The 22,854-nt window shown below is 39.9% G+C and overlaps 1 protein-coding gene across 3 annotated transcripts in view; it reads left to right on the forward strand.

Annotated features, from left to right (window-relative positions):
- Window positions 1-22,854, forward strand: part of ppp1r37 (protein phosphatase 1, regulatory subunit 37) — a 52,320-nt gene that overhangs the window by 2,122 nt on the left and 27,344 nt on the right. For all 3 annotated transcript variants that reach the window (XM_038692347.1, XM_038692348.1, XM_038692349.1), the window contains exon 2: window positions 18,166-18,263. In XM_038692347.1, the coding sequence (XP_038548275.1) occupies window positions 18,166-18,263 (98 nt within the window). The remainder of the gene's footprint in view (window positions 1-18,165; window positions 18,264-22,854) is intronic.

Raw genomic sequence — 22,854 nt, forward strand, 5'->3', positions numbered from 1 at the left:
CAAAGCTCGTCATCACTTGCACGATCACTCTACGGTCTGTTTAGTCCTCAGGCAGCACCTGTGCCCCTGCCCCTTTCTCAAACAGAAGCTCATTTCTTAGTTTAAATAGTCAAATAACTTAAATAATAGCTTAGTTAGGCTTTCTCCCCAACAGCCTAAGTACACATATGTATCTAAATATGTGTTGTGTATGCAATATATTGTGAGTGGATCCCAGCGCTCCTTGAGGTGTGCCATTTTACCACAATAGGTTCCTGTTTGTGCAGTGAAAACACATCCAAAGGAAGCTCATGCAGGATATGGCACTGCCATTACTGTGTTGGTATAAGGATCCCAGTCTGTAAAGTTACAACAAAATGAGATGTTTCTTTTTCACCTTTTTAAATGTAATCTTCCATGTAATAATATGCAAATGTTTACAATAAATGTCATACATTTAGGGGAGATGAAACTTCTTTATCCCCAGGAGCTAAATGTAGCACTTCAGCAACAATAGACAGTAGATATTGTATACAAATGTATACAAATAAATAAAAGTAAGAAAGAGTTTAACGTTACGTCACTAAATATGTGTTTATGTAAGGTATGTGCAAAACCAGTCCAGATCAATGAATTTGTTTTTATGTATCGCGTGCATGCATAAGTAATATAATCAAGCATAATGTAAAAAATAACAAATATATATATTCTTTTTTTAATTTAATTTGATTAAATTCAACTTCAGATTGGTTCAATACATTTGAAATGAAGTTTAAATTTTTTTTAAATGCCATGATGAATAGCTTTTCTGTAACTGTGCATTTTTTTATTTATTGATAATTTGGCACCAACCAAAGAAGAAATGGTAGGAAGGTCCCAGTGAGCTTTTTTTATTTTGTTCCCAGGCCTGACTTTAATGATTGTTTTATTGATTGATGATTATTTGACTTTTTTATTATGCTTTTGCAGTCTAGTTCTTCTAGAGTTATACTGCTTGGTTTTCATGTTTAATTCATTTTTTGGAGGAACTGGCGAGTCATGTGCGAACCGACCATGACTCACAGGCTCCTTCATCTGGTGTGTGGACAATGGATGTCATTTAATAAGCAAACCTACAGACAACTGGTGTTTGCTCACAGTACTGAGACGACATAGTTGCAAAGTTGACTGCAGTTGAGAAGATGCCAAATTTGTGTTTATTCAGACTATATACTGCCGGCCTTACAGTGTCTCTGTGACCTTTGTGGGTTTAAGGGTAAGCCAGTGAGAGTCCTGTTTTTGGTTTTGTTTTTTCTTAGCGCATAAAACCAGAAATGTAGGCCAGACCAAGGCAAGGGTCAGTGATGCGAGATGTCCGGGGAGGGGGGGGATAGAAAGAAGCACGTGAGCATCCAGGTAAACATGTATGAACAATAATTTTTCATGTTCAGCCGAATATATAAATTGTTCTACTAACACCCTGCAATTGTTCAGGCAGCCACTCAGAAAGACCTCTGAATTTATCCTCACACATTTAACTACGTTGAACTAAATTAAATTCTACCCACATTTTGTAGCAAACGTGCCTCTTACAACTTGCCACGTAACCCTGTTGCTTTACTGAATGTTTCTGGATGAGTTTACCGCGCACACGTCAAGCAGCTAGTCTGATTGGATGTGCGACACCTTTAGTGAAACCCCACTCGATCCCTGCTACATGCGTGTGCTAATCCATTCTTTCACCCAGAGTGACAGAGTCCTTGTCAGCTCGTGTAGTGTGTGTGACCCCCTCTCACCGATCAGTCACATAGGCCATAGGCCGACGCTGAAAGTCGTGTAGTCTGCAGGAGCCTTTAGCCAAAATGTCTTGGACATTATGAAGCAAGTAACACTGGTGAAACGGTGAAATATATAGATGACTGTAGTTTGGGCTCAAATTATTCATCACTGGACATTTATGTGTAGTTTTAAGTTCCAAAGGTCCAACAGATTGTGCCATATAGCTATAGACAGACATTTGAAGGCAATGAGTTCATTTTAACTCTCAAAACACAAACTCTAAAAATTTGATATCATTTGTTGCTTTTAGCCCAAGTATGATCTTGATGTTCTTGTTAAATGTTTTACATTTAATACATTCCTACGGTCTAGCTTGCCTCCATACCATTGAATTTTCAGCCATTTGAATATGTCTTGTGGTCATTGACAGCCGTTTTCCTGCATTTGAAAAACAGCTTTCTAGGTGGAATTGAGGGACGTCATAATCCTGTATCATAGCCAGGACAAATGGCAACAAGCAAATGCGACAAGTGTGGATGAGATTGACACAGCCGCACGGGTTGTTGTGAGTCAACTTAGAAAATATTTTTTAAATACGCATATTTCTTTGATTGACGTAGCAAACGTGAATTAGGCAACTCAGAGCAACCAGTGCTGCAGCGTCTGTGTTAATTGCAAACATAGAGCGTCCATCAGAATCGCCTTTTAAAGGCATTCAGACTGAAATGAGCCCTGCGTTAAAACAATGCAGAGGCTGCTTTGGCGGGGGGGTGTTGTGTAGGGTCTGGTGAGATATGAAATCTGATCCAGAAGGAAAGTAACAGATTAATGCGCTTAAAAGTTTATCAAGCACCAAAGCATTGCACAACGGTTTATAATACTCGCAGGAGTTTACAAGCCTGGAAAGTTATCATGGCGGCAACTATTTTATCTTTCTTCACAACGGTCACATGGTAAATGGTAGAAATACTGAAACCAGTTCACGTCACTGGGAATTTTCTGCTTTTCAGTATATTATGGAAAAAGCTAAACATCCCATGTGATCTGGAAGTGTTACCGGATTACTTATCGTATACTTAAATATACATACTTTCAAGATAATTCAGGTAATGGCAGTTTGTGTGGGCTACTGTTTCATTTAAAAGTTGAGAGCACATACAAGTTAAATATTAATAACTCAGAAAAAGTCACCCACTTTACATCTTTTTCACAGCTAAGAATGCCTGAAAACTGTAATATGCTTGAGTTGTAATAAATAATTGCTGCTGAGTTACATGTCAGATGTGTTCAATTTAGAAATAACTCTGACCATGTTTTCAGAATCTGCTCCTTCATTAGTGTGTTAATGGTGAACTTCCTGAACCTTTGATGTTCACCTTGATGTCTTTTCCTTTGTCTTGCTTGTGCTGACGTCTATCTTGAGGACATGCTCGCACATGGGACAGGCTATCCATGTGTGTGTTTGTATCTGTCTGTGTGTGTCTGAGACAAAGTACAGGAAATTAAATGTTTATGAATCTCAACTCCAAGGTTCCTCATGGTTCGTTACGAGCACTGTGCAACAACACATCCATAATCCATCCAGACGTTTTGTCCGCAGATCTAGTGTCAGGTTCACAACAGCCTACGCTCACAGAGCCTGGCAGCCTCATCCGTTCACAGTTACTGCTGGAAGAGCAGAGGCAAGAATTTGTGAGATGGACATACAGCTGGTTTAATTGCTGTCGTGAAATGAGTTTCTAAACAGGAGTTAACTTAATGGAGTCTAGAAAGCTGGCATTCAAAATAAACCCTTGGGTTTTAAGAGGGAACAGAGTCGGGGAACAATAGCAGCCAGCACAGGTGTCAAATTTCGATTTCTTCCATGGCACTCTAATTTATCCAGAATTAACGTTGTCCAGTTTTGTGGTATCAGCTAGCATACAATGTGTGATGCTATAATTTACACAAAAGTAGTGCTTCTTGGAGCTACCTTTTGTAATCTTGTACTCAGGAGTTTTATTTTGTCGATATACCCTTAAATAGAATAAGAGAAGTAGTAAAATATTTCAATGTCATTTTGTTCTGAGTAAGATAATGTGTATTTTTTCCTTTCCCCTCTCCATGTCGAGACATGAGGGACGCTTTTTCTTTCCCTCCAGGCCTAAGCAAACACTACATCATATCCTGAGATTCCTGAACTTCCCAACATGCTGTGTTGCTTACCCTGCTCCCTTTGCTTCTCCTCCTCGCAGGCCAATTCAGTCTTGAGTGCAGCTTGGCTTATATCAGCAAAGCATGTCATTACAAAAGCACCTGATCATACTGGAGGCATGCGCTAAGTCAATTATTTTATCTGACTTATCAGTCAGTCACTCTTAAATGGAGAGAGATTGCTTTTGTGAAGTCGTGATGCAAGATTTTTCATAGCAACCATAGAAACTGCAGTACTATAACTTATTTGCAATACAGCATTATGTACAAGTAAAAGCCTACCACTTGCAGTGCAGACAATTCCTTCACATTAATGACTGTTTATCCTGCAAGCGACCAAACTCATTGGCCTACGTGCAGCTCTCCGTCTCATGTCATCAGACCCAAGGCCCACTTGGCACCAGGTTGTTAGAGGCTCTGTGACCCATGAAATGTTATGTGTTGTGGCTGTGGACCAAGTTACATAGTGATAAGCAAAGCTTTCAGAGCACATAATGAACAAAGGGTGTGAAAACCTAGACGTTCGTTCAGTTTGCGCTACAGACAGAGCAGCACTGGATTTAATAAGGCCAATTGTGTGTTGACCATGTTTTAAATCCTCTGACACACATGTTTTTTACATTTAGGTGTACAAAAATACTTTTTCATCCTATTGGGAACAATATGGCTGCAGATATTTGAGTGTTAAATCAGCCTAGTTAATGTTGCTAAATGTCAGCTGATGATGCTAGAGGTCACATAGGTGTCATTGACACCTGATTATCCATGAAGACATGAGAAGAAATAGTTTATGCTATCACTGTGGCAAAGAATGTACGGATATAGTGAACACTGGAGAATAACATCAATAAGGCAAAATTCTTTAATGAAACTAAAACATTGATCATTCTGCATGTATCTTTGTTCAGGGTTTTGTGTTGATAGTTTTAGAGCTGATGATTTTGTTTTAGTTTTTAAAATAAAATCATAATCATTGTAAAACAAAGGTTTAGATGCAGGGCTATTAAATTATGAAGAACATCATAAACAAAATGAAAGTATACCCAAATCCAGTTTGATTTAATAACTTCTGTATCCTTGAAGTGTGTACATATGTGTGCAGCTGGCTAATCTATGACAGCATAAATATTCGATAATAACTTGGTATTCACACCAAGTAAAACTGGACTAGTACCTCCCTCTTTATCAGCAGACTGGGCACCGGCATCTGCTGAGCTGTCAAACTGCTACTCAGGTGTTTCAAAGTATTGTAAACATTGCCGTCGGCTAGATTAAATATGTAATGACACATTTTCCAAATTGCACTTCTTCTGTGTTGGGATATTTATTTTCCATCCAACAATACACGCTGAAGCTGAAATGTCTGTGATACCTGCTGATAATATCAGCCCTCTGGGTTAGCTCTAGTTTTCATCTATTATGCATTTCTGCTGGTCTATACTACACGCACCTTTTGTGTGTCTTGCAAGTATGAGAAAGAAGTCTGTTTGTTTTGGGATGAACCCTGACCTTTAACTTTGTCTGCCTACACTTTAGCCCTAAACCATGGTAATTTTAGCGTCAAAGCTGTGGATTGACAGTAAATGGTAGAATAGACTATGAGGATACCAGTGTCAGCCAGCCTTAGTTTTTCTGTCCTCGTCAAACAGGAATTCCTTGCTCTTATCAGTCTTGAGGAGGCTGGAAGTGACAAATAATACCTACATCACACAAAATGCCCCCTCCATGTAAAAATAGAGCATATAACTGTTGTTTGCTCAAAATGTGACTCTCCATCTGGTGCGGCAGCTTTCACTCGCTCTCAAACACAGGCCTGGTTGTATGTGGGAGATAGTTTAAAATGGCTGCTCTGGTTTTGTTTTAATCATCACCATAATTTATTATACAGAGAGAGAGAGGCTACGGTCTATGCACAGTTATGTCTTACACTGCTAAAGGCATGAATTCAATATAGACATTGTGATATCATACGCTGTTCAGCTATAGTTGATGTGTCTACAGTAATGTGCAAACACACAAACCAAAATACTGCAAAATTCTGTATTATGAGTGCAAGAACGTGAAAGCCAGTTGTGGATAGGGGTGGGCAATATGGCCAAAATGTTCTATCATGGTACATATCAGAAATGGTCTAAAATAACCATACCGTACTTCATTACATTTGATTATTTTCTTCTTTTATTTGGAACTTCCATACAAAAAAAAAAAAAAACTCCTCTTCCTGCTCTTTTCTCTCTGTGTTTACCGACTGTTGCCGTCCTGTCATCCGGAGCTCTGGAGCATCCCTGCCTTTCTGCCCCACCTCTGACCAGCAAGGCAGCCAGCTGTCATGTGTGAATGACGCTGCTGTCACCATCCACAGCACAGCAGTGTGAAATGGCAGGAAATCGGGACTGGAGACTGGGAGATGGGGGCTATTTTGAACACTGGCACTTGCATGTTAAGTAGGAGCTGGCAGCGCTTCTGTGTTCCACCTCCAACACACTCACATCTATCTCTGGACGCTCACCCAAAGGCTTGGCATGTTATTTCATACATTGCTGCTGTCATGTGAAAACTCTTCACCTCGAAATTTTAGTGATTGTCATGCTTTCGCTTTAGACTGCGTCCAAACTGACCCAGCTATATTTTCAAATGCTGTTTGTGTGAAAATGACAGTGTGTGTCAGTTAGGTACCCGTCGAAATACGAAATACGAAACGAAGAAAACTTTTTTTGTTTATCCTCCCTTTTGATTGCTCCTGTTCTGTGATCACCTGTACTGGGCTTAAATTCAGTCCAACTGCAGTTTGTGATGCTGTTGAATTGTATTTCAGTGTTTCTGTTTATTTTTTTGTCCGCCTCAGTTATATCATTGAGGGTAGGCTAAATAACACACCTTTTTGTTTAATGCAAAACAATTCAACAGTACCATAAACCTCAAATGATTATAAAGTTGTTTCAGCAAAAGCTGAACATTATAACCTTCATGGAGGGAGGATTATTGCAGGACTGTTGTATTACACTGCATTAGTTTTAGCTAGGTGTAATAAACTGGGAGCGGAGTGTATGCCATTGTTTTCCTCACCCAATCTAAAACGCAGAGCCTGTGTTTTCTGATTTACCCATACTAGAGATCCTGTTCAAAAGTGTTTAAAACACAGGCATGTGGTGTGGACTTCAGGCTAAAACAGAGAGGAAAAAAGACTTTATTAGCCGATAGAGAAGGAACACACACTTAGTTGGTTTGAATTTGCCCAAATTCTTGGGCCTTTGAAACCATCTACAAGATAAATTGAGCTGATAATAAATGTCAAACATTTAAGCAAGCATTTTAAATATGCGAGATTTTCATTTTCATCTGACAGTGCAAACCACCCTTCAGTCAATAGAGCAATTGCCTGAAGTTGTTGGCCATCAGCTGAAATACAGTGGATTAAACTTTAAAGCGCTGCCAGTTGGACACCTGGCCTCCACGTGTTGCTAAGTACTCTGTGTTCAATCTTCTCTACTGGAGCACCTTTTTTGAACTGCTGGCTGGGAATCATTTTTTTGGTTTGTTTCCTTTCATTACAGACGTTCTAACTTGATAAATGATGTTTAAATGATCAATTCAAGATGACCATTACTTTCCAGCAACCTCACACTTCCTATAATTTAAGTATTTAGTTTTCCCTCCTGTCGGTGTGCTAATCCTTCCAGAGGATTGGTTGTCAGTTGTTGTATGGTAGTATTAGCTGCTGCATAACAATTTGTCCAAGTAAAAACTAGGTCAGTCAACACGCTGACTACCTTTTCCCACCACAGTCTCCCTCCCTCTTAGTTTGTTGTTATGTAACTTCATATTATTCTGTGTCGAACCCCCTGCTGTCCATGCAGCTTCAGACCTCAGGTCAGGTGTTTATCTCCAGTAGGTTCTCTGACGCTGGTACAGTCTTCCCCACATTCCCAGTCAGTGCTGAACAGTTTCTGAAGCTCTTAACATACAGTTTATGCTGTCTAATTCTTAACTAGAATTAGTGTGTGCAGACCAGTCAAACAGAAGTTGTAAGACATTATCCAGGTCGTACATTTTCAGTGGAATCCTATCTTTGTGCCAAGTCTCTCTGTCGTCTGTCTGTCTCTGCAAATAGTGTCGCGTCTTCCTCTGCACACTCACACACACATTTTTTTTTGCTTATTTCCTCATTGTTATTGAAGTGATGGGAGAAAGCACAGCAGTTGTAGTCTGTGTGTGTTTTCTCTTTGTTTTCTTGTCAGACAGACAAAGAATAAGGGTGAGCAATGAGGGGAAGGCAAGGCCAAGGAGGATAAACAAACTTTGACATACGTACAGAAATTGGGTCAGACTTCATTTGAATGCTTTCTCAACAATACAGATAACCTTACTCTGTAGTTATCCTTGATTCTGTGCACTAAACAGCATCTCTGAAATGATAATTTGTTCTCCAAATGTTGAGCAAGAGCTGGCATTGGATGATTTTGTGTCAAGATGATGGTTGTCTATATTTATTCAGTGCCTTCATTTGACAGCACCTTCTTGATAGGTGAGTGCTAGCTCTTTTTCAGCACCTTGAAAGCTAAGGATCACATGTTTTTACATGCCCTAAAGGTTTGGCAACATCAAGTACTTCCAAAGACCTTCATAATAAAATAGTTAGATGTTGCTCAAAAAGTCTTAAAGCAGTGGGACGCTTTTCTCAGAAGTTTAGAGAAAGGGACATTTCTTTGTAACTTTCCTTAAGTAGAAATCTGATGGTTTTGCTGCTTTATGCAGAAACTTGCCAGGTGTGAATGAAAACTTTCCTTCACAAACTCTTCACAGTCCTATTTCCTCCTTCTTTTTCCAATTTAACCATTATACAAACACTAGGAAATGCCGCAAGTTGTATGCTACCTATACGTGCATTAATTTAGTTTTCTGTACCCTGATTACGTTGCTTTATTATGCAGCGGATAGTTTCTTGCCCTTCCTTCAAAGGTAGCCTTTCGTAAAAAGTGTAAACCTTTACAAAGGTTTACATATCTCAAATGCATCCTTTTTGTGGTGATAACAGTTTAGCGAGCATTCATACGCCAGTCCACTCCTCTTCCCAGTAAGATTATCTCAAACTGGGTCTGGTACTAAAGCCCACACTCACACTGTGGGCACTCTGTGGGTCAGTCTGTTTTGACCTTCTGTGGGCGGTGGATGAGGCTTTGACTGCAACGATGTTATGATGTTGTGCAGCTACAAAGGAGAAGAGAAGTCTTATATTTTTAGTCAAATTTTTAGTCAGTCAAAAATAAATTGCACAGTGTTAAATTGATAAGTTGATATGAAGAACTGGTAGCATTTAATAAGATAACATTATTAAAAGTAAAACCGCTTAATGAAATAAGTTCCGAGTTGTTTAATTATCATCTGTTTTACACTCGTCAAGTAGTGTGTACTGGATTGAAGGGTGAATTTGTTTCATGAAAACGATGATGCATTAGTTGGTATCATAACCATGAACTAAAGAATATGTTTGTTGTAATCAAGGAAATTACATTACTTTATAAAATACTCCACAGCCTTGACATGGCTAGTACTGGGTAAGGCAATGCCCCACCTTCACTGAGAGTGAGACAGGTTCATGTTTAAATATAAGGACATTTTCAGACACACTATACCTGAACGGTGATCGTAGTGTTGTACTCTATTGTAAACACAAAAGGTGACAGAAGTAGTTGTGGTGACAGAAGTAGTTGTGTATACTGGCAGCTTCAAAGACTGGTGACCTGTCCAGTGTATATTGGGATTGGTTCCAGCTCCCTGAAACCTGACTCCGAGACAGGTTAAGCAGTTGAGAAAATCGATGGATGTATTGAATTCCATTATACCACAAGGTGTTACCCATAGAGGTTAAAATATTAGGGGAATAAAGGTAAAGCCCAAAATAATCTGTTGGAAGTATGTGGATAGTTATCACAAGTTGATGTGATCAGATTCTTTTCAGGTGAATTTATGACTTGAATACTAAGTACAGGCTAAAATGCAGAGCAGTTTTGGTGGTGAAATTATCAGTAATTTTAGCATACTTGCATTCCCCATGCTGATTTACTTTTAACAATCAAAATGTGACAAATACTGTAGTTTGTACATAACCTATTCATAGTGAGATTAACCCTCTTGTTTGAAGTTTGCCTGCCATTTAGAAGTAAAATCACGTGTTACATTTTTAATAGAAACCTTGACCTCACCTTGTGCTTCATAGCTCCAGTACCGTTAAGGTGTGGAAGTGAAGTAGCAGGTTTAGCTGACTGGTCACATACAATGCCTTACTAGGGTTGGGCAATATTACAGTATATACCATGTGACGGTAGAAATGTGTTCACTGGTAGAGTTTTGGGAATACTATTTTCTCCACAGGAGCCATTCCTTAGTGTCTCTGCTGTATATTGAGGACAGGCTATGTAGCCTATCGGGGCTGGATTCTCACGTGATCTTGCGCGTCCAGCTGCCTCACAAGGTAACGTGATTTGGGGTGCAGGACTGCTTACTGTGTTCTCACATCACGTGAGAGATGTCATGAAAGGGCAGAAGAAAAGAGTGACAAGAAAACATGGAGGAGGAGTGAGAAATTGTTTATTATTAAGTGTGATGAGTAAAGTATGGTTATTTAAAACACTTTTTAATTGAATTTTCAGAATCGCTGTATGATATATGCTGTCACCATGATATAAAATGACATACCGTAATAGCGGATTTTAGCCCTATCATCCACCACTATGCCATAGTTTTCTTTAGAAAGCATTGACTTACTGTAAGTACAGCTCTCTCCTCTGTATGTGCCCATACTTATTGCAGCTCTGCCTGTTGCTTAGATTAAGTAATTGATTCATAATTTATGGCAGGTAGCCTGCAGTTTTTCCTTGCCCCAAGATACCAATCCAGCTGGCTGTATAGTGTAACAAAAATGCAATAGAGCCATCACTTGTTATAGACTTGAAACAGACACGGTTTGCACTAGACTGAGATACTCCAACAAACTAGATTATGCCAAATTGATTTTCAGATATTCTGTAATGATTGCACTGATTTGCTTTTGACTACCTTCAACTCTATCTAAATCACAAGGGCAAGTATGTGAGGGTTAGAAATGAGGAAAACAATCTACATAGAGCGAGAGTTGTCAAATGACAACATTTTTAAATCAATAATTTTTAAATCAATCAGTTTGAATGGCCAGGTAGAGGGATTTGACTCTGGTGTACAGTACATACACACACCACAAACAGAGAAAACATTTGTAGACAGCAAGAGAATAGCGCAACGGAGCAGGAAAGGGTGCTGGAATGAATATGTGCAGGTGTTATTATTTACATGAGGTAGGTGGAATTTGAACAGCTACTGAATTATAAAATAATGATAAACTGTAAACAGGTAAATGTTAGTCTGAGTCACATGTTTATTAATTTCAGTATAGTATTATTTTTCCATGTTGCATTATATAGCCAGCTGATAACATTGTTTAAAATGTTTGCTTCACTAAAGGCTAAATCTGGTCAAGAACCCTTCATCAACTATGAAGTCCACAGTGCTCAATTTACCTCTGTTGATCTGAGTCAGCAAGCTAGATGCTGTTGTAGCAGCATCCTGCTTTTTTTTTTTTTTTCCCGCTCACAAGCTCAGCGATAGCACCAGCAAGTGATTTAGTGTGTGTTGTTGAACAGTGGCCAACAACAATAACAAGGAGAGAAGGGTCGTGCTGTCTGTTTGTGTCATTTAGTAGATTCTCTGAAAGCAGAAATGGACGGTCTTCTGCAGTCTTTTGTCTCTTTCTCCTCTCCTGTCCCCTCCACGCCTGAAATCTCAATCCAATGTGTCTTTAAAAAGTGGCTGCCCTTCCCTTTTTTGACTGTGCATATCATCACCTCTCTGCTTCCTCCTAGCGTGGTTTTCAAAGATGTTGTTTGGAGTAGTCGTTTCCCCTCCCTCTCTCTCCCTTCTGCGTACCTCCTCATTGCCACTCCCTCCTGCATGTACCAGCAGCACTGGAGGGAGTGCAATAAAACAAAGACAGAGCAAGCAGAAATGCAGGCAGCAGCTGTAGCTCAGCTCTTAATGATCTTGCAGGGCTGAAGTTCAGATATCTTGCGTCTATTTTACACTAAGCATTTGACTCCCGAGTCGCTCTGTTTACTGGTTTTCTTTCTTTTTCTTGGTCTCTTTATCATTTCCTACTTACTGTTTTTATTTTTCTGCTTCCTGACACTGCTCTCTGCTTTTGAGCACAGTAATTATTATTTTTCATTCAAACAAATATAGCAATGTTCTTTTTTTTTTTTTTTTTTTATTCAGTCTCTATAGAGCTATATGTGAAAATGCTGTGTAGTAAGCATGGGACCCTCCCCACTTCCACCCCAAACCCCACCTTTCCCTCAGGAAGTGTTTACACACAGGCTTGCTCCGCAGCGACTCTGTACAATAACACTTTTTTCAAGGACACAGTGTTGACTGGAATGCACACACTGTTCTGTACAAATTTACAAGAGTCTCGCACACTGGTAGCAGAAGCGTTCACGTTAAATCCACAGTTCTGTGTCCAGATACTTTTTTTGTAGATAAAGAACAAATTTAAATTCAGATTAAGTGATTGGCCCTTAATTAAAACTGATTTTAAGAATATAAAAACTGCATTACCTACCAACAAAATTCTGGAAGCTAAAGTGGGCATAAATACTGAAGAGCCTCACATTGAACCCACCACAGCAAGTTAATAACATGCTTTTTAAATAACGGACTACTTTACACCAAAGGAGAAAGTCAGATCCTCTCTGAAAGAAACCCATCACAATGTTGGAAAAGAGGGAAACTTATTTTAAAATGTGCCACCTCTTTACTTGACTAAGGTCTCTGTAAAATCCCTGTCAAATAAACATAAAAGAAATAAAGATGCACCAATCCAATACTAGCCAGAGCAGGTATCAGTGATGAGGGGTCGATGTATTCAGTGTAATACGCACGTAGCACAAAGTAGCGTTGTCAAAAATATAGTTTTTTCCGGGCCGATCCCAATACCGATTATTAGTAACCAATTAGACCGATGACCAATTTTTGGAACCGATATACATTTGCTGTAAACTTTTTTTAATCTTGGTGTCATAATTTAGAATAACAAACTCCATCACAGAACTTTATTGAAAATAAGAAGATTACAGTTAATCGTAATGTTTAATCTTTATAAATAGTAAATAAAATGAATTAGAGATCCATCCCAGAGATGGACTTGTTAACTATGAGTGATAAATTATCAAACTTTGTCTTTACCTGCTGCCATTTATATTGTATTAATTTTATTTTATTGATGCTATTTATTTGTTCTGTTCTTTATCTATATTCTTATTTGCTTTTCATTACTAAATAATTACCTTTTAAAAATCTCAAAAGAATAAATTCATAACAGTAATCAAATTTAACATTTTATTATAACTAACTGTTTTCAGAGCAGCAACAAAAGTAATTTACAGCAGCAGAGTCACTATATAAAATCAGTTTCTCACTGGAAACTAATGGAACATGTAAAATAAACTTAATTCAATCAAAATAATGAGTAAAGTTTAGTTTATACACTGAGTAAAGACATCAGTCAGTCAGTTGTTCCTCCTCCTCCTCCTCCCTCTGCTTCTGCTGATAGAGAGGAGCTGGTTTCTCTCAACAAGCAGCTGAATTTTCAAGGATTTGCTAAATTTTAAGGTACGTAGCATCTCAGCTAAACAGGCTACACACCGAGACATTTCATTTCAGTAGCTTGTTTTTGACAAACTAGCTATTAGCCAAGCTAGCACATGTTCTTGTGTAAAACCAAAACACAGCTACGGTGGATGAGACAGAGCAGATTATAATATCGCTTTGTACACGTTCCTGCTTGTTGTACTGATGCAACCTTTTACTAGTACTACTGCTGGTTTTGCTGTTAACGATCGTAGTTATGGTTAACTGGTGTAATCTAAACCGATCTCTGCTCACCTCGTCCCGCGTGTGTGTATGCGGAGCTCTGCTGAGACGGGAGGGGAGGGGCTGCAGCGTGATGGCTCTGTGGGCTTAAGCTATCATAGAGAATGAATGAATGCTGAATCAGAGCCAAAGGACCACATTTTTTTTCTTAATTAATTTATATCCGTTTTTAAAATTACTGATGCAGATTACTGGAAAAATGCACCGATAATCAGCCAAACCGATTCTTGGTCGAACCCTAATTCTGAGTATTTTTAACTGTTTTAATATTCATTTTCCACAGTATCAATACTGAAAATATATTGACAATCTCTTCTCTCGATTGCGAGAATACCTACCTAGTCTATGGAGAATACACATGCCGAGTAGAGAGTTTTGACCGCTCACGCCCTACTGTGCTGTGATTGGCTAGGAATCATCACTTGTGATTGGATGCTGGCAAAGTATACAAGCAATGCCACAGAGCAGTGCTAACGAAAGGTGCTAACACAACCACTTGAGCAATGCAGGACTGACACTCTGACCTCTATAAAGAATCTCTAGAGGTTGGAGACGTCTCCCCTTTCAACGTCACTGAAGTATTGAACAAGATGGCCTAGTAAACTGTTGTTTATAAGCTAGTTGTCCTGTTGTTGGCCCAACAGACATTTGTAATTCTCAAAGCTAAGCTAATCCCCCTCAGAGCTATCAGACCTGAGGAATCTCAGACGGCAGAGTTTCAGCTGATAAGAAAACACTTGACTAAAGTCAAAAGTAAATTAACTGATGCTGTTAGGATAAACACACAGTACTAATAACGTTCTTTAATTTCCAAGATGAGTGGATTAGATAATTTAGTAATTAAATTCAGTAATTAAATAAAGGTTGTGTCAATTTTCCCCAGAGGTATGGGAAATGTTATCGATATTTTTCAAGGTATTGTATCAAAGTTGAAATTCCAGTATCGATAACACTACTATGCGATGTGTCAGCTGTGCGCCAGTAGACTCAAACATTATGCTAGGAGAGCCAACATAGCATGGAGGGAGCTAAAAACAAGGGGTCAACAGTTTAGAGAGATTTCACACTTGCTATTTGTGAAGATTCTCAGTCATCCAGGACGTAGTAATCCAAGGAAGGTGAAAATCAAGGGCATTTTGAATGTGGTTGAAGATACTTGAAGAGGTTTCGCCTCCCATCCACGGGGCATCTTCAGTCTAGATGCTGCCTGAGTCAGATGTTTATATTAACTACATTTTAGTTTAAACTGACATTTTAAAAGTAAGAATGTGTAATGTAATTGATTTAAAGAGCTAATTAAATAGACCTCTCAGTGCTTTGCATGCAGTTTCCTCTGTAACCTAGCAGGAGTGTGTAAGTTTGCATGAACTATTGATGTGACTGAAGTGAAGACTTGAAGTTAATGAAAGGCCGTCCTCGTACAAACATGGACTCTGTTCTGTATTTAACAGCAGTGCTGTGCTGCAAGTGGTTGCTGGCTACACTGCAGCAGTAATTAGTGTGAGGAAATTTGTTAAGAGCACATGGGTTGGACAGGATTGAAGCTCCCATCCACCACCACCACAAAGTACCAGGGTTCGATTCCCGATAGCAAAACCACTGGCTTGGTCATGTGGTCAACAAACAAAATTAGCTGTGATCGCAGGTTTAAAGCACCAGTGATTCCCACTGGTTGGTCATGCCTGAGGAGTGGAGAGAGGAACTGGAAGGCTTTGCATGAACCTCCAGCATGCTACATGCTCCTGCTAAAGCTCTTTGCCGTCAGGTAATACAGCTGTCTTATAATGTTACAGAGTTAGCAGTGACGAGGATTGCATTATATAGGGTAGGCTTTAGTAGTGTGAGTTTATGCCTGTGCATGTAAATTCAGTTGCCTATGTACTAGGGCCAGAACATCAACTAGTTTCAGTTTGAATGGCTGTTCGGTTCTCAAAACAAGTAAAAGATGTCATTATATTCATGGCTCTTTCATTTACTCTCTCACACACACACACACACACACACACACACACACACACACACACACACACACACACAGCGTTACCTCAGACTCAGTCTCTTGTACTATTTTCGGCCTGAGGTATGTACGTTTCATTGGGATGGTGAATAAAACAGTTGGTCAGACATGCATAGCTGTTTAATGCAGTTTTTCAACTGGCTCTTTGTCCCACCGGCAGGTTATTCATTCTGACCTGTGCTTAGACGTACAGATCCATCCATCCAAATCTGTTGGCTATTGGTGCTGCTACACTCCAAGCCAGCAACGTCCCATACCTCATCATTATTAGCAGGTTTCAATGTGACTACTTTCAGGGAGCCATGTCAGAATCTGTGCAATGCATGGTGTTCACCTCCAGGGCAATGCTGAAACAATTTATTTAAATGGGAAGATATTTTAGTAATGCTGGTTAGTCCAATTTGTTCTGTCACCGCCTTGTACAAATGGGTGGGCAACTGTGGGAGACAACGATGAGAAGAGATGAGGCAACTGAAAAGGGGAGCGGACTGATTCTCACCTTGGCGAGAGAAGTCAAAATGCTGATTGCAGCACAAAGTCAGACACACACACACACACACACACACACACACACACACACACACACACACACACACACACACACACATAGAGAGAGACACCAGCCCCATGTGTTTGTACAGTGCTGTTAGTACAGCAGGATCATAGGTGCAGTTTCTGTCTGGATCAGCACGCAATATAACAAATATATTTGTCTGTATACATACATATAAACATCATACTATTTGTGTTAATCTAATTTTACGTCATGATCTTTCTGAATTCCTGCACATATGCGTTTTTTTCCCCCATTTGTTTTTCTTCACTTCTGTCATTATGTTTTTTTTCTTTGCCTGAGTGCCTCACCTCATCTCTCAGCAGAGTCTCTCAGCCAGAACAGTGGATTTGAATGTTGTGCAGTCATCTGACCGGAGTTACAGTAGCCCAGTCTGGGATGGCAGTGGTGGCTGACCCGCACACACGCTACAAAGAACAATACCTCCTTTTTTCTGCTCGTTGCTCGTTGCTCATTTAACTTTTGTTTGAGTTGAGCAATACACATTTTGCATTTTCCTTGATAATCTAGCAAGTAGACTCATAGTAACATTTGTTCCATTATATTCTAATATTGTCCAAAATAATCGCTACATAGACTTTTTCTCCAAATCGTGCATCCCTATTGGAAACCAAATTCTTTGCATTGTTAATTAGTAGCATTGATGAATGTAGCCAAGTGTCCGTTTTGCAGCTATATTATTCAGAAATAAAAATATATTAAACAAAGACCATAGATTAGGGATGGTTATCGCTTCTCGATGCCTTTATGGTATCGACAGCCCGTATCGAGTAGAATTGAAACGTCTCTAGTCAAACCAGTACTTCAGTTGATAATTTTGTAACCATTCCATCACCTCAATTAATCGCATTTGTGGCGCAGCAGCGATCAGCTGATTTTACTCACTCCGGCTGCAGCTGCTTCAGGTGTAGTTGGTTTGATTGGCAGGACGTGCAGCCTCTCTTTTTATCTGTTTGCTGCTTTAGAGTCTTTAGTGTAGTTAAGTGACTTGTTTAAACAGACTCCTTACTCGTGTTATACTTCGTCGTTTTTGGAGAACGTTTGCGAATCACTACTGAAGGAAAAAGCACTAGCAGAGATCTTTCAAATCAGTTTATAGATCGAAAGTTAACAAAATAATTTTCCATTGTTTACTTTCAACACACGTCAAAGAATTAACTTAAATTTGTTTCCTACAACGTATTTGGTTACTAAACTATTTCACTCCTCCCCTCTCCATTCAAAATTGCAAGCTCTGTAGTCTTTCCCCTTATGGACCAATACTACCCGTGAGGATGACCTAATTAAGTTGAGGACAGATCAGATACAATTTCCCAAGACTTTTATGTAACAGTTATTTGAAGCAAGAAAAAAATTAAATGGATAACCTTGCTTGTCCAAAACAACAACTAAAAATAATAATAGGCTACCAATCCACTACTATGGCTACACTGCTATATCACTTTAAGGGTACTGGTCTTGGTACTGGTATCGTAAAATTTTAAACGATACCCAACCCTACTATCAATAGATATCGGACAATATTAAAGCATGTGGAGAAAAAACATGATCAATTTTTTTTCACTCAGTCTGATTCTTTCCTGCGTGTGCTTCAGCAAGTGTGTTTCCCCCCTAGAGAGTGACTGAAAGAAACAAAGAAATAAAGCAACCCTGACCTGACTTTTTCATTTTCTGTGTTTTGCAGCTCAGAATGTGACGGTGGAGGAGATCCTCTCTTCCTACAAACAGGCCTGTCAGAAACTCAACTGTAAACCCATACCCAAAGTGCTCAAACAGATACAGGTGAGGTTCAACTTAACACAAACACAGATGAACAGACACATCACACGGACACTTACAGCTGACCTAATACTGACATCATACACTCAGCTGCCACTTTGTTAGGTACATCTAGCTAAAACTAATGCAGGCTAATACAAAAGTCCTGACATAAACCCAACCTTTTGTTGAAACTGTTTTAGAAAGGTGTTGAGCCTCATGGTCATTTTGAAGGCTACGGTTTTTTTGTTTTGTTTTGTTTTTTTTTACAATGACAGTAGGCTAAATAACAAACAATGTAAAACAGAACCACAAACTACAGCCTCCAAAATGATCATGAACATTAGGTACGGTTTATTGCAGGACATTTGCATTAGACTTTATTAATTTTAGCTACACATTTTAATTCACTCAATGAGGAATAAGTGATGAATGACAAGTGCCATTGCTACTTATGTTATTTGCCACCTCTAGTAGAACGTCATAATCCCCTCTTAAATCCCTTGGCAGAGTGGAAAGTCATCACAACCCCAGCCAGCTGAGCTCCTGCGTTTTACCCCCTTTTCATTCCAATTTGATGTGGCCAATTCCCCTGTAACACAGTCCTTGTCACCGCAAACACTGCTGTCATGAAGTATGAAGCTGCCAGCGGCTGCTTTTTTATGGCAAAAGCTTCATCAGGAGAGCATAATGTGCCCAAAAGTTGGTGCTAACCCCGTAGTTCACCCTACAGATAACCCAGCAAACCGCAAGTACAGTCACAAGGATGTGATCCCTCACCAGCTTCTCACCCAAAAGACAAGCAAATTGTGTATTTTGGAACACATGATGAAGCTGAAAGTTGAACTTGTGTTTTTGTAATGATGTGCGAACACACATTATTGTCAATAGATTCCAAAATTTTTTTAATTACAAAAAAATCATTGGTTCTAGCTTGTCAGATATTAATATTTGGTGATTTTCTTTGTCTTATTATATATTCTATGGGTTTTGGACTGGTCACAAAGACAAGCAATTTGAAGACATCAACTTGGGATTTAGAAAATGACGGGCATTTTATAGACAGATTGTTTAAACGATTAATCAAGAAAATCATCTGCAAATTAATCAATAGTCAAAATGATGTCTTGACATATAATAATCTGTATTTGGCCTCATCACATTACCATATTGATAAAATAATAGTCTAAATGTTCAGTGAGCCATTGAAAGAATGTGTCTTATCATCAAAAGATGGAATCTGGAATCTACCGCCAAACACTGGACTGGGCAACCAGGAAGTACAATGGGCAACGTCTTCTAGTCGGGACTAATTTCACACAGAGGATCACACATTGTACTTTACATTCATGCAAAACACTGAATGGAGTTAGTCACGTGGGGTGGGCGCCGGCCGAGGCCATGACAAGAGCCTGGGAGTGTAGATGGTGTGCAAGTTCAAAACCGCTGGGGAACAAATAACTTCGTCCTCATAAGGCAACATATATAATAATAGGAACTAGTCCGGTTGTGGCAGCGCTGGGCTGCACTGTGGTGCAAGGAACTGGACAAGCTGGCTGGGAACAGTTAGGAAGTCCTGGTAGCTCCACCCGAAAGGTCTTTGTAATTTTGAAGGTTCCTGTTCGTGAGGCTGAACAAGATTTTGGTCCAAGAATTACATCCTTATCCTTTTCTTCTAGTGGTAAAAAAACAAAAAAACACTTCAAAAGCCTGTTAATGTGGTTTGTGGGCGCACCAATGTATGAGTCTAGACAAGAGCTATGATAGGATCCAGTAGAGGTGGGCCTTTTTCCTATTTCAATAAGAGTGCTTGTTACTCCCAACAGGCAGAGAAGTGTTTCATGTCTTTTTTTTTTTCTGCCTTCCCTTGTGGGTTAGCCAGCACAGTCATGTGTCCCATAATCCCTTTACATAAGGAGTTCTTCAAATCTAGCGGGGGAAGCTTCAGGGCTGGTTTTATATTTCTGCCAACCTCGTGCCTTTGTATGTGAATTGGTGCACGTGTTTGATCTGTGATGCGATTGTTAACATGTTAAAATTTTTCCTTCTGTGGGAGTTGTTTCTACTGAATGTGGTATGTATTTTTGTCACAGAGAGCAGAAAAGGGAGACGATATGGGCAGCGGAAACAAAGAGGCCTTTTGACCTCCTGCTTAAGCAAATGTAAACTCCTGTCCGCTTATCACCCAGTCTTAATGATACTGGAAACCTGATACTACTCTCTAGTTTCTTGTTCGTTTGTGGCCTGAGGGAGTGACAATAAAACTGACCGTATAATTGTCAGTTTTTTGCATAGACTGATACTCGACTGAACTACTAGGTATACTGCCCAAGAGTTAAAATGAGTGCTGGCAGTATGGCAATGCCTAATAAAAGGAACATATTTTATGTGAATGTGTCAAATGAAATAATGGCCTGTTGAAATGAGACCTTATGTCTAATAAAGACCTGGTGGTCTGTTTAGGGAAATAACAGCCCCAGCCATGAGTTTTATCATGATCTGATAAAACTGTGTGTATGTAAACATATGAGTGTCTGTTTCTTGTCATGTCATCATACCAGTTCCCCTCTAGTAGAATTGACAGGACGGAGGAGTTGGCAGTGCTAGCCTTTGCAGCAGGGACGCATTAGCACTTTCTCCTGTTTGTTCTGTCGCACAGTCACTGCAGCACACACTCATAAACCCTTAACTGGGCCTCTCCACTGGAGCCTTGCACATATGTATGTGTGCATGTGTGTCTCCATGTGTGAGTGATGACATGAGTAGCACATGGAAACACATTTGTGATTCGAGAGACCCTGCTAAGAAATCCCCACACGCCTGGTCAGCTGAGAGAAAGGAGTTTGGTTAACATCTCTGCTGCTTGTTGAAATGCACATCTATGTGGTAAGCTGCTGCTGTGGGCTTTATTTTGTCTTACAGTCTCTGTACATTTCCACTGGGAGATGACTAACCCGGTCATCACAGAGGTGTCCCATTATCTCCCCTCCTTCCCTCCATCATATTCTGCTTTTTTTGTGATTGCTTATGTTTGCAATGTCTGGCCTCTCTCCATCCCTCCCTAGCTCAGTAGTCTTTAGTCCACTACCGCCCCCTCTCATTTCTGCTTCGTCATCCTTGCAGTAACCAGCCACATAAACAAGCCAGTCAGACCAAATGGCTGACCAGTGAGAGGGGAGTTTGCAAGAGGAGCTTATCCTTTTACTGTTTTTTCCTTTTTCAGTCTAAATGCTTTCTTTATTAATTCCAACTGCCCTGTACACGTGCCAGGGGCCCCACAGGTTATGGTACATTTCTGGCCAGTTGTTTGTGTGTCTATGTGTTCATAATGGTCACTATTTAGCAGCTGCATGTTGAATTCCTGCTCTGCAGTAACTCCCACAAGAGCCTTGAGACCTGGACACTTCGTAGCCTTGTGTCACATTTCTGCTGCCGCAATTTCCCCAGGGACAAGTGGTTTCCCAAGTATGCAATGTGTCTCACACAGCGAGGGTGCACACATAATTTTTTAGAATATGCAGAAACATGTGCTCTAGACTAGTTTAGTATACACTCACCGGCCACTTTATAAGGTACATCTTGCTAGTACCGGGTTGGACTCCCCTTTTGCCTTCAGTACTGCCTTAATTCTTCGTGGCATACTTTCAACAAGGTGTTGGAAACATTCCTCAGAGACTTTGGTCCATACTGACATGATAGCATCACGCAGTTGCTGCAGATTTGTCGGCTGCACATCCATGATGCGAATCTCCCCTTCCACCACATCCCAAAGGGGCTCTATTGGATTGAGATCTGGTGACTGGAGGCAGCTGGAGTACAGTGAACTCATTGCCATGTTCAAGAAACCACTTTGAGATTATTACAGCTTTGTAACATGGTGCATTATCCTGCTGGAAGTAACCATCAGAAGATGGGTACACTGTGGTCATAAAGGGATGGATATGGTCAGCAACAATACTCAGGTAGGCTGTTGTGTTTAAACAATGCTCAGTTGGTACTAAGGGGCCCAGAGTGTGCCAAGAAAATATCCTCCACACCATTACATCATCAGCATGAACTGTTGATACAAGGCAGGATGGATCCAAGCTTTCATGTTGTTTACGCCAAATTCTATGTTCAAAATGGTTATTTGAGTTACTTTTGCCTTTCTGTCATCTCTAAACAGTCTGCCCATTCTCCTCTGACCTCTGACATCAACAAGGCATTTTTGTCCACACAACTGCCGCTCACTGGATATTTTCTCTTTTTTGGACCATTCTCTGTAAACCCTAGAGATGGTTGTGCATGAAAATCCCAGTAGATCAGCAGTTTATGAAAAACTCAGACGGGCAGCAGCAACCAGTGGCCAGTGAGTGTATGTGGAATACGGTAGTTTTATTATAAGGTATGCTATATATCTGTTTAAAATGAAGGATGGATTCTTTTGCCGCAGACGTCACATGTACATCAACAGCAAACACTTCAAGATAAGGCTTTATTGATCACCAAAGGGGAAATTCATGACATAAAGTCTAAAGTAGACAAAAGTTCAAAAACGAGGAATAGTAATAAAGGGGCTGCAGCAACTGGGAGCAGCTGCTCCCCCCTTCAGCTCTGGCAAACCTGCCTTTGCTGG

Source organism: Micropterus salmoides, unplaced genomic scaffold (genome assembly GCF_014851395.1).
Source record: "Micropterus salmoides isolate LMB-PRFRI ecotype aquatic unplaced genomic scaffold, ASM1485139v1 Ms_hic_scaffold_3, whole genome shotgun sequence".
Taxonomy (NCBI): Eukaryota; Metazoa; Chordata; class Actinopteri; order Centrarchiformes; family Centrarchidae; genus Micropterus; species Micropterus salmoides.